This window comes from Dicentrarchus labrax, unplaced genomic scaffold (genome assembly GCF_905237075.1).
Source record: "Dicentrarchus labrax unplaced genomic scaffold, dlabrax2021, whole genome shotgun sequence".
Classification (NCBI taxonomy): domain Eukaryota; kingdom Metazoa; phylum Chordata; class Actinopteri; family Moronidae; genus Dicentrarchus; species Dicentrarchus labrax.
In genome coordinates, this window is record NW_026136720.1 from 9635389 (window position 1) to 9647703 (window position 12315).

Genomic DNA, 12315 nt, shown 5'->3' on the forward strand with positions numbered 1-12315 from the left:
GAAGGCAGATAAGACAGGATGTTTACCACATTGTGATGGGAAACAGAGCAGTCTTTGGAATATTTAAAAGTGTCCAATTTGAGCCCACTAACATAAACACGCAGCATAAGGACATCCTATTCTGACAAGTAGTTACAGAAGACTTTGGTAATCCCCTGACTTTTCACCGCCGCAGCAGCAGATTGGCTTTTCTGGATTTGGGTGAAAGCTCTTGACAAATATTGAATGGACTAAAATTAAATTCAGTCTAGATATTCATGTTCACCTATGAATTGTAATAACTTCATCTAGAACCATATCAGTTTAAAGTTTCAGTTGATCCAGTACTTTGGTTTAAATGAACAGAGTTGGGAAGTAACAAAGTACAGATAGTGTGTTACTGTACTGTTTCTTTCAGGTATCTGTATGTTGTTACTTTAGTTTTGATGCATTTGATTTGATTTTCAATTAGTAGTTTGCATCATTGCACAGCTTCCCAACAATAATTCATGCATGACAGACGTAAGTCGAGGGAGGCAGACTCAACCCAATTTGAAGTTTCAATTAGCTTTGCACAGAAACAGCCGGTAGAAATGTCCTTCAGAGAAAGCAAGAGACTATTTTTACTTTTACATTTTGAGTACATTTTGAGCCTGTACTCATTTTTACTTGAGTAAAGAAGTTCAATCAGTACTTCTACTTTTACCAGAGTATTTTTTTACACAGGGGACTGTACTTGAGTACAGAAGTTGTGTACTACCACCTCTGAAAATTAATTACATTCCCATCTGCCTGTGCTGTCAGGTGTTTAGAGTGAATTAGCAAACGTTAGTATGCTAACTAAACTAAGATGGAGAACATGGCAAACATTATACCTGCTAAACAGGGTCCAAAATACGGGGGAGCAAAGGAGAGCTTGGTTCCTCTAAAAGACTCATATGAGAAATTCAGGGGGAGCTCAAAAATGTTTGCATTTTTTTCCTGTACATTCATATTTTCCTGTACATTTATCTTCCTGAAATAAATAATACATTAATTTATAAACATTTGTGTCTATTAAACAATGCTGTCAATTCCTGTTGTTACATACTGGGTATGTTCACGATTGGGAAGCAACCTATGGCTGTGGACTCATCTGAACAACTTACAATTTGATTATAGATTAGTTTTATAATTTTCTGAATACACAAAGCAACACGAAATGTTGAATAACCTCATGCAAAGTACTCAATAATTCAAAATCTTCAAGCTCTTCAGGGATTTTATGTTTCTAAACAATCTTAATACAGAATGGAAATGTAGTTAATTACATTTCCAGTGTGTTCAAGTAAAGTGCAAATCAAATCAATGGTTTCTCAAACAATAAGATAATTTACTGTACAAAACTGATGTTCTATTCTTTAGCAGTAATGATAAATAGTGAGTGTAAATTTGCCCATACTCTTTTATGATTAAAGCGAAACATTACAGTACATTATTTTTAGAAACAAACTGGGTCTCCATGTATCAAACATTGAGAAATTGTAACAACAAAAAAAAAGACAAACACCAGAAGAATAAATAGAGTTACACTAAATGCTTCATGGAGTAACGTCGGCACTGAAGTCACCATCCATTTCATCCCATTATGAGCTCAGAGCACAACAAATGATGACGTAATGCTGGAAGAAGTGCATTACAAACAGATGGTGAACAAAGACCGCTCAGACAAAGGAGAGCGAGCTAAGCAGCAGACAGAGTGCAATCATTTAGCAACAGCAAATACATACAAGCAAAAAAGAAACAATAAGCCATTACATTAACACTGTGGTCTGCAGTCAAACCCATTATTACATTCCAGAAGCAGGTCTCTTTTCACGTTGCATAGCTGACGCAAAACATTTCAAGAAACTGTGCACATTCAAAGTAATCTAAGTAAAAGTTCAGTCGACGTTTGCTCGCACAGACGGAGTACGATCAGGTTTGAAAGTTGATATGTGTTTCTGATGTTCTTTTAGCACAGCACTAGTTGGTTCATGAATGGTCTGTGGTTTAGTTTCCATTGTACTATTCATACTAGTAGTCTACCGTATATGTCAGTGTAGATTAAATTTATAGTTCAATTTCTAGTTATATATTTGTTTATATCTTTCTCTTGTTTTGCTCCAGTTCTGATAGAAATTATGTTTGATTTTAGCAGTTTTATTTTAATTTTTTTCTTGTTTCCAGATGATTTTGTTTTGCGAACGTGACAGTACACCACAGTTAAACTGGAGTACTGACCAAAACTGAAAAAGGGGCCATCTTGAGGTACATAATGATGCTGCTGCTTCTGTCACTTCTCCGATGTTTCTGACACCTCCACAGGTGTGAAATAAAACCTTCAGCCTTGACCAGATTAGAGTGATTGGAAGTTCTTCGCCCCACAGGGCATCTCACTGGTACTTGTCTTGGTAGTCGCCATTCCCATAATGTTCCTCCTCCTCTTGCATGGTCACCCCTCTCTTCTTTTTCCAGCCCTGTTTTCGACCAGATGAATTGTCTGTGGTTCCGTAACTCTTTTTGGGAGCAATCATGGTCTCGCTGTTGAGCTCCGACTCTTCAGCCAGCTCGTCCTCATCGAGAATGCCACATTTATCCTCGCTGGTGCTTTCAGGGTTGGCCCATTCCTGCTGCTCTCCCGAGGCAAAGATAGCGTAGAAGATGACCCCTGAGTAATGCACCATGGACGCAATAACAAAGACATTCTGCCACTCCAGGCGAGTCTGTGGGGAGATGAATAGAGTCAATGAATTTACTGTCAGTCATGTACCACTGAGGTAACACTGTAAATCCACTGCCTGTGGAAGAACTACAGCTGCAATGTGTGTAATAAATTTTATAGGGCTATAAATTATAGGTGCAAGATTACACACTGTGATTCTGTGACTAAAAAGCAAGCCTGATATGTTTTATACATACAATGAGGGAAAAGCCTCTGTGAAGACACTCTTTCTGAGTTCCCTTTGATATTTTATACACTTATAATTAAAAATAAATGAAAGAATTTCAACAGAATATGAGATGATCGAAGGACCTAAGCACTGATCTTCAGTTATAGTTAAGACAACAGCAAAAAGATGAATAAGTGGTAAGACAACTAATCAGTGTATGAATGTGTATCTACAACAGTTAGTGTTAGGAATCAACCTGTTATACCTTGTTTTTAGTCAAGGCTCCGACAATCAAAGGACACACCATTCCAGATAGCGTTCCCACCCCGTTAGAAATGCCCATCAGGATGCTGGCATAGCGAGGAGCAATATCCAAATGATTGACATTGAAACCTGAAGACACACAAGAACATTTGATTATGAGCAAAGAGTGATCCAGTTACAAAATTATTTCCATTGATTGTTTTGCCTTTTTAATATTTTGTTTTAGATCTACACGCTTGTTTTGATTTTTTTTGGTTGCCTGGACAACAGTCTATAAAATATTCAGCAGAAGTGCCTGTGCAAAGGCCTGGCAGGCTAATGCATGTATACTGCATCGCACCCAAAGGAAAAGTAGTACTGCATTTCATTTTTCAGACAACTCTTTCATAATTTAAAAGATAGGAGAGCACAGAGAAAAGGAAAAAAAAAGTTTATCTGCAACATCCTGAGCGTTGTGTCTTCAACTGACACAGTCGTAATGTTTAGTGTTCAGTCTACTAGAAAACTAAAAGTATTCAATTGCAGGTTATACGCACAATTAATCAAAATATTACTGAAATCCCAATTTGGCCAAGTGCAATATGTGAAATTTATTGATAAAGGTAAAATGTGTGACAAACAGCATTATAATGAAGTACTGTAGTTCTGCAGATGTAAGAAAACGTGTGTTTGGTACAGCCCTGACGCAGGTGTTTCTTTGGTGCAGATGTGGTAATACCTGAGATGGCGAATCCACTGAACCCCACAGCCAGAACTAAGAAGGAGATGGCGACCCCTCGAGTGTGAGAAAAACCAACCACCAACAGCAGAGTAGCCTCCATACCAAATCCTGTGAAAATACAGGACCAGAGAAAGTGAGTCAGTAGCTCATTTAAGAAACAACATACAACATACATATACATACACATTTTTAAATCATCTGTGAGAAAAGAGTTACAAAAAAGGTCCTGCAGGGTTCTTTTACAAATGAAACATGTTAATATTAACATTAACACTAACATTAACATTAACATATACAGCTCCTGAAATTTAAACAGAACGATAAGTTGACGAATAAATCTGAGTTTTTAAAACTGAATTGATATGGCTTCTCTTTTTTAAACCAATAGAAATATTTTAGCACCAGGTGAAGTTAAGAGAGCTCAAGAGGCTAATTGCTATATGGAGCTTATGACATGATATAATGTTACTTAAGTGTTTAAAGCTGAAACAATTCAAATCATAATATATATATAATACTGTTTGGTGGTAGAAATGTCTCCTCAAACACACTACTTGATTTTGTTCTTAAAGTCAGTCCCTCCAGGTAACTTTTCAAAAAAATTGCAATGTTTTAGGCATTTTTTGCCATAAAATTGTGGGAGAAAGTGAAAATTTGTAGAAAAAAAAAAATTTTTTTCATTTTATTATTATTTTTTTATTTTATTTTTTGTATTTAAAAGCAACTTGTTCCGGCGAGAATAAAATGTTGGTAAATACTAGTAGTTTGGTGACATGTGATTCAATGTTTGGCGCAGGGGACTGTTATGATTGGTTATAAATTGGTGAGACTTGCAAGAAACTACAATGATTGGTTAGTTGGATCGGTTGAATTTGTGATCACAACATTGCAACTTTCTGGAGAGACTGCATAATACAGTAAAACCAGGGCTTCCAGTATCAAGATATAGAATGACAAGATCTAGTTCACCGTGACGTACCTCCACAGTTCATGAGTTTCCTCACATTGGTGGTAGACATGATCTTGTTACTGCGTAAGAAGTCCGCCAGCTGTCCTCCAATAGGTACTACAATTGTCATCACCATGTGGGGGACAGCAGACAGGAGGCCCACCTGTTGGGAGACCATTCATTCAGGAAGCCATAATGTAAATCAGTCCAATTATCTTTATGGATATTTGTCAAATAGAATAGCTGTAGTGAGACTGTGAGGCCAACCTTGCTGATGGGGAAGCCAAAAACTTCCTCAAAATACGCCGGCTGGCTGATGAGGAGCAGGTAGAAGGTCCAGCTACGGCAGAAGTTTGCCACGATGATGGCGTATACGGGCATGGAGGTAAAGAAACGACGCCACGGAGTCTTGAATTTCTGTGATTGGGGAGACAGTCGACGTCAATGCACCCAGTTTATACTGTGTGTGTTTGTTTGTGTGTGATACCCTGAAACTGGCTGCTTTCTTTACGCATACACACCTCAGTCGCACTCAATTGCTTGATTGTTTCACCGATGGTGGTCTCGATGTATATCCTCTCCTCCTCAGTGATTGTGGGATGTTCAGCAGGACTTCCATATGCCAGCAGGAGCCACATGACATACCATAGGATCCCAAAAACACCTTTTAATGAAATGACAACAATAGAAAGTGAATTAGTTCCTTTGTACATATACACTTGAAGATGTCTATATTTGTAGTCAAGAATTTGTGGGGCGTTGACAAGCAGCTTGAGGACAGGACAGACTAATTAAGACAACCCCTGACTTTCTCTGGACCACAAGAATTTCATTATTAAAATGAAATGAACAAGGTATGAGTCACAGAGCCCAGACAGGATAATGCTAATTTACATCAATAAATCATGAGATTATATCGCAGCAGAAGCAGAGTACATTTTTATTAAAACACGTTTGGCAAAGTATGAAATTTATGTCAGTGTTAATCATTTTAATCAAACTCTAAGGAAATTCAGATAACCCTTTATTGTGCAGAGCATACGAAGTACAACCACCACAGAGCAGCAAGCCTGTCAAGGATTGTGAAAACCACTTTGCACGTAAGGAACCTGACACCCAGAGTATTTAATGACTCAGCGCTTGACGAACATCCTATATGACACTGTTTGAATAATATATGTTTTCTTATTCACATAAAATGCATGTGATACTTTGAGGTTTACATCCATTTGTTAAAATGACAAGAAACTTGAATGCAAGGTGTTGAATTATTGGCAAAACAAAGAGACTGTGCAGATTTCAACTCCCTCACTTCACCATCCCCTTCCAAGCCCTTATGATAAACTATAGTGGATGTAAAATGCGCTAACATTTTGGGAAATATTAGAAGATCTATTTCACTTTTATGTGTGTCTGATAAACAAGAAGTTACTGCTGGCAGATAGCTTATCAAAAGCTACCCTGGCTCTGTCCAATGGTAAATAAAAGATCCTACAAACACCTCTGAAGCTCAGTGATCAACATGTGGTTTGTTGCTCGTTTAAACTGTACAAAAACGGAAGTGTATAAGCGGCCCGTTATTTATGTGGGGTTATGTGCTGTATTTTTTAGATTGCCTGTACATAAAACAAACAGAAGTATATTTTGGTTTTATTCCAAAAAGCCATAAAACAGCCAAGGTAAGATCAGTGTTTTGCACCTTTACATTGTTTTTTATGAGAGTGAGTGATTGATATGTTTTTTGTGATTTTATGTTTGTGATGTTCATTCAAGCAATCAGTCTTACCATAGATATAGAAGACCGAAGACCAGCCGACATACTGAACAAGCACTCCAGCTAAAGGCATGGCGATCACTGCTCCTGCATAGGATCCTGAGAACATCAGATTTTAATGTCAGAATATTATTATATCAGTAATAACATCAGATTTTAGGGAAATATATCAAATATTCGCACAAAATTGTTGAGTTGTCTCTTAACTATATTTCAAAATGTTTTAATATTTTACAACACATATTTAACTTTATATCGATACAGTGCAGTAGTAATGATACAAAAACAACCTATACTGTATAATACTGTCCTAATAAAAGCAAAAACATATAAAAACACAATAGTTTCATTGAATAAATGCTGTCAAAATGGGTCATTGGCACTGCTGTGACAGAGAGGGTGTTTTAATGTGTTTTCTATTATCAGACAGATTCATGAACACCGTTGTTTTGAATAGAGCAGGGAGCATGAGAGTGCTTTTGGTCAGTAAGCAATGTGACACTTCATTTAGGTGAATAGAGAGAGAGAAGCTCCTTTAGTGTACGCAGGTGAGCCGTGTTCATTTACAGACAATGTCAAGAGGGTTTTGATGCATGGGTTGTCATGGTATCAGTATAAAGTGCAACATGGTTATTTTAATTTCGGTAGAGGCAGCAGTGGACGAAATCTGCAAAACAAAATAAGCTCTCTCGCGTCCATTTGCTGACCGGTCCCGCTATGACTTATAAGGTGGATTAAACTGGAGAGAAATAGATTTTCTATCAGTGGAAAGCTTTGTGTTGGGGAACGTTCATTGAGTATTTTGGAGCATTTTGACTGAGGAGGCGGAGGCACTGCTCACCACAGAATGACGTTGTGGCCAGTCGACTCCGCTCAAGAGGTGGCGCCCATTTGGACCACATCCCATGGCATGCTGGGTAGGTGACACCCTAGCAGAAACATGCAGAAGATTGTCAAAGGTTGTAACCTGAGATTCATCTGACAAAGTGGAAATGCTTTAAAGGACCAGTGTGTAGGATTTAGTGGCATCTAGTGGTGAAGGTTCAGATTGCAACTAACTGAACACCACTCGCAGGAAATGAGAACAGTCTGTAAAGTCTGTAGGAGAAACTACAGTGGCTGCGAAAGTTGCAAAAAAAGGTCTTATCTACATCAAGTGTTTGGTTTGTCCCTTCTGGGCTACTGTAGAAACATGGCTGTTCAAGTTGGCAGACTCCGTGGAAGGAAACCTGCGGCGTCTGTAGATAAAAACAGCTCATTCTAAGGTAATGAAAATACAACGATTGCTACATTCAGGTGATTATACACTAATGAAATCATACCTATGAATATTATATTCCATTTCTGCCAATAGAGCCTCCTAAATGTTACACACTGGACCTTTAACCTCTTGTTGAGAGTTAAGTGAGACGACTGATACCGCTCTGCAGTAGTTATGATAAATATGAAGCTATACTGAACTGAACCAGTTGGCTTAGCTTAGCCCAGAACCTGGAGACAGTTAGCCTAGCTCCTATAAAGATTACTAATTTACATTGATGTCTCAGTTGTTTAATCAATATAAAACAAATTAAAAGTAAAAAACAAAGTAAACAGGAGGTTATTTCCTACATCCAGACCCCTTTTTTGTCCCCCCCCCACTTTTTTTCTTACCTCCACTAAGCCCTGCAGGATGCGAACAAACATGACACAACCGTAGTGCACCCTCGCTGCTGATGGGATGAACATATTGAGCACTGACGTCAGGAAAATAGCAGCCCCAAACACCCTGCAGAAATACTGAAATGTCAACATATTGTGTGTGTGGATAACAGGTGGAAACATTAATGCCCATTTGAATCACTTATATTACAGGCTTGGGGGGCGGGGCTATGTAATTTCATATTGATTATAGGAGAAATAGATAATACTATAATACTACACAGAAGAAAGAAACATCCTTAGAAATGATCAGGAAATTATAACCTTGACGTATATTGTGACATTTTGTCAGATCTGTCAGTGACAGGTAAAAACAAACACATGCTATTCAGTGTCTGAAAGCTGGTGTAGATGTCTAATATTGGCAGGCAGTATATCTCCAAATATCTCACAGTCAAAGCATCTCAGTCAGCCTTATAATGAGACAGATCTCACACCTCTGCCTTTCATACGCTGAGATAAAGACATCCCATTTAATCCAAAAGTTTCTGCTTCATCACCACGGCGCCGCTTAGCTCCCTTCTCTTTTCTCCTTCACCTCATCCCCCCTTCCTTGTCTTTTTCCAAAACAGTGTGTAAGTGACACTTGTAATATTCCAGTGGCTGGTGTTTCAGAAAGAAATCAGACGCAGGATCTTTCATTATTAACTCTGTCAGTGGCGTGTCCTCTTTTCCTGTGAAGCTTTTATTACAGGACTGCTATCTGCTCCATCAGCACCGCTCACCACACCGTACAGCTTTAACCCTTTAACCACACAGGCTGAGGAGAGCCCCCCCCCGACCACCACCACCACCAAAACCATTCATGGATAAATATCAACAAATTACAAAAACTGATCTGTCTCTGCACACCTCACATGAAAGCACCAGCTTATGTCTCATGTGCAACAGTATCAGTTGTCTCTGCACTGTATTGAGGGCTGCAACTAATTGAATCCTTTGATCTATGAAATGACAAGCTTGATCAAATTTCTTACAACCAACCAATAGTCCAAAATCAAAAGTTTATAATACAGTGGAAATATTGATGAGTGTATGTTACCTGTTGGCAAACAGCTTGTTGGAGATGAAACCTCCAGGGATTTGAGTTACAATGTAGCCCCAGAAGAAGGAGCCGTGGATCAGCCCCACTGTCTCTGGATCCCAGTTAAACTGAGCTCTCTGGAGAGGGAGAAAATACAGAAACAACCCCCATTCATTCTATATAATCTACCTGGCATATCCCTAAAAGAGTTGATTAAAATGGTTAAACTACAATTGTAAAAAACACACAGATTATACAAAGTCCTCAAAAGTCAACCACCCAGCTACCTGAAGCACAGGTGTCCCATTGATATAGACAGTGTTGTTGTTAACCATCTCCACAATGGCCACGCCGAGGTTGCAACGGATGCCGAAGGAGATGCAGAAGCCAAGGCCGCTGAGGATGGCGATGATGTACCGCTTGGGCAGACCGCCACAGCTACAGTCCAGCAGTGGTGCAGGACGTGGTGCTGATGCCACGGGACGCCCATCCTCTGTCAGTTCAATGTTGTCCTCTTCTTCTACATTGCTACCATCGATTTTCCTAAGAAGCAAATATCAGTACTAGTCAGTTAATCTGTTACAAGTACAGGTAAGAATATTTGTCTTTATCCATATTTTCCTCTTCCTCAATATCCCATGTACCAAAATTATGTGGGGGGCAGTTTTGGGAAACATTCACATGACTTTTGTTTAACTTTATAAAAATGTGACAACAAAAATAGTACAGTAACACGAGTCTCTCTGCTCTCTTACAGAGGGCAGGAGGTGAAACCAAGACACACGACTAAAAAGGTCACAGAACTGCTGTTATCAGGTTGCTTTCAGGTGCATTACTCTCCACACCTGTTCCACTACCCAGAATCTATCTCTGTCACTGTCCCCCCGGCTCCCATGAGCTACCTGCAGCAGATCTAAATATACTGCACTTATCCCCCAGCAAGACAGCAATTAATTAGAAACCTGGATCAGTTTTTGATATCAAACACTCAAATCCTCATTGTTTTACAGCTGGTTTGTCCTGTTGTATCATGCATACTTTACTGTATTGTATTGTATGATTTATATATATATATAAATGTTAGATGAGATTTATTTGTGAATTACTTTACTATGTTTATTGAATTTGCATAAATTAATTAAGGGTAATTACCTATAAGCATATTTGTATTCTGTTCTGCAGTGTAGATGAGAGACTACATAAGATGCATGCTACCTGGAATGTTATCAATGGTTAAGATTGGCGGAGTGATATGATGAAAAGTAGTGTTCAGTTGTCCTACTGTTGAAACGGACATTAAAGTGGATCGAGTACCCAAGATGAAGTTGTCCCCGTGCTCTTGCTTCACCCACGACCCAAAAAGGTAGTTAATATAGTAACTATCAAGTTATAGTTAACACTAAGAGTAAAGAGCGTTACATATATATATAATTTTGCAAAGAAACTGAACAAATTAGATTTATTATTTTCCTCTCTTATATCTATAATGATCAACAGTAAAGACTAAAAATATTCCCATTTTCCATATGTTGATTATACATGGAAAAAGTACATGCAGAAAAATTTCAGGAAATTGCCTACTTAGTGCTCTTTATCTCTTAAAATGACAACAATCTTACATATATACAGGGGCACCACACACATCGGTATCAGATATGAAATATGTATTCATGTCTTAAAATAAAATCTGTGACTACATCACTGACATAGCCTGGCAAGCACAAGAATCAAATATTTATTTATCGTCAGGATCTCTGAGAACACGTTGGGCTTAATGTGCTCGCTTCAAGGCTCTCCACACATCTCTCTGACAGTCACAGCCATCAGCCGAGGCGTTCTTACAAAGTTATTTTAAAAATTAATCTCTATTGTGAATATATGGAAAATGAGCCTCTAAAAAGCATGGAGTATGGATCAAACACCACAGTCCTTATGCCTATTTCCCACCACTCTCCATACAAACCCTCTCACCTTTGCAGTTTTCCTAGAGAGTCCCCCACTGTGTTCTTCACTTCCTCCTTCCCAGGCTTAAGCACCTGTTCCTTCAAACCTGCTAACCCACCAAAAGGCATTTTTCTCCCTTTGCTTTCTCTTCCCCTTTTATCTCAAAATAGTGTCTTGATACCTCACTTGCACTCGTTGATCTGAGAAGGGCAAAAAGAAAAAAAAAGAAAGAAGAATCCACTAGAAGCAGTTCTTCATCCTTCCTGAGTTTGTGGTTCTGGGGTTTGGCTCCACCTTTCAGTGGTGCCACAGGTCCGTCAGAGGTAAGACTGACTTTTCCTCTCCACCTTTTCTCGTTGTGAGGAATCAGAGAAGAAGTGGAGGGGTGGTATTCCTCAATGTCCAAAGCAAGATGCAACCAAAGCCACTGGAACTTGCTTCATCTCCAAAAGATCCAGTTGAAGGAAAGACTGACAAAGAGAGGAAATTAAAGTGTAGAATCCCGGTTTTAGTCTCTAGGCATTGTGAGCTCCCTTTTGTGTGCAGCTGAACTGAATGGACCGCTCAGATCTCCTCTCCATCTCATAACTCATCCATTCCTGGTGAGGAGGGGCAGGTGTAGCTGGTTGTCCAAAACCCAACCCCTCGCTTGCACATGATCATCATCATCATCTCCCCAGCACCACCCCTTCAGCTAGTTAGCTTCATCTGATAGCAGTCCAGTGGACCCAACAATTAAATATGCATGTGCTTGACAAGTTGCACTGAGGAGAGACAGGAGTAGCTGGACTGCTGTGGTGTAAAATGGGAGCAGGTGAAACCGAAGACAGAGCCATCAAGTTCCAGGTTTACACTCCAGCTTTTCCATGACTGCTATTTACAATGTCTGCATTCACGAGGGAGTGACAGAAATCATAACTGGTGCCATAAAGCTGTGTCGTTCGTGGGCTAAGCAACATATCTCTTATCATTTGACACTGATGGGCATTTCCCTGCAATGCTTATTTTGCCAGCTGGGTGAATCATTTTCCAGGGTTAGATAATGAA

General features: G+C 39.1%; 1 protein-coding gene across 1 annotated transcript; it reads right to left on the reverse strand.

The window, feature by feature from the left end:
* Positions 1–1222: 1222 nt before the first annotated feature.
* slc17a8 (solute carrier family 17 member 8) lies at positions 1223–11864 on the reverse strand. Its single transcript, XM_051381845.1, has 12 exons — positions 11296–11864; positions 9612–9867; positions 9343–9461; positions 8253–8367; positions 7441–7528; positions 6612–6698; positions 5347–5489; positions 5093–5242; positions 4856–4988; positions 3874–3984; positions 3157–3284; positions 1223–2723 (listed from the first exon to the last, which is right to left on the reverse strand). Exons 1-12 carry the CDS (start codon positions 11394–11396, stop codon positions 2394–2396), a joined length of 1761 nt encoding a protein of 586 aa, XP_051237805.1. The 5' UTR covers positions 11397–11864; the 3' UTR covers positions 1223–2393.
* Positions 11865–12315: the final 451 nt, after the last annotated feature.

Bases quoted from the DNA above. Each gene is read 5' to 3' on its own strand.
- slc17a8 (XM_051381845.1), bottom strand. From the start codon at position 11,396: ATGCCTTTTGGTGGGTTAGCAGGTTTGAAGGAACAGGTGCTTAAGCCT. The intron at 5,490-6,611 runs GTAAGACTGATT...TTTCATTAAAAG, and splicing joins TTCGGTCTTCTATATCTATG to GTGTTTTTGGGATCCTATGG. The intron at 3,985-4,855 runs GTACGTCACGGT...GTATTTTCACAG, and splicing joins GAAACTCATGAACTGTGGAG to GATTTGGTATGGAGGCTACT.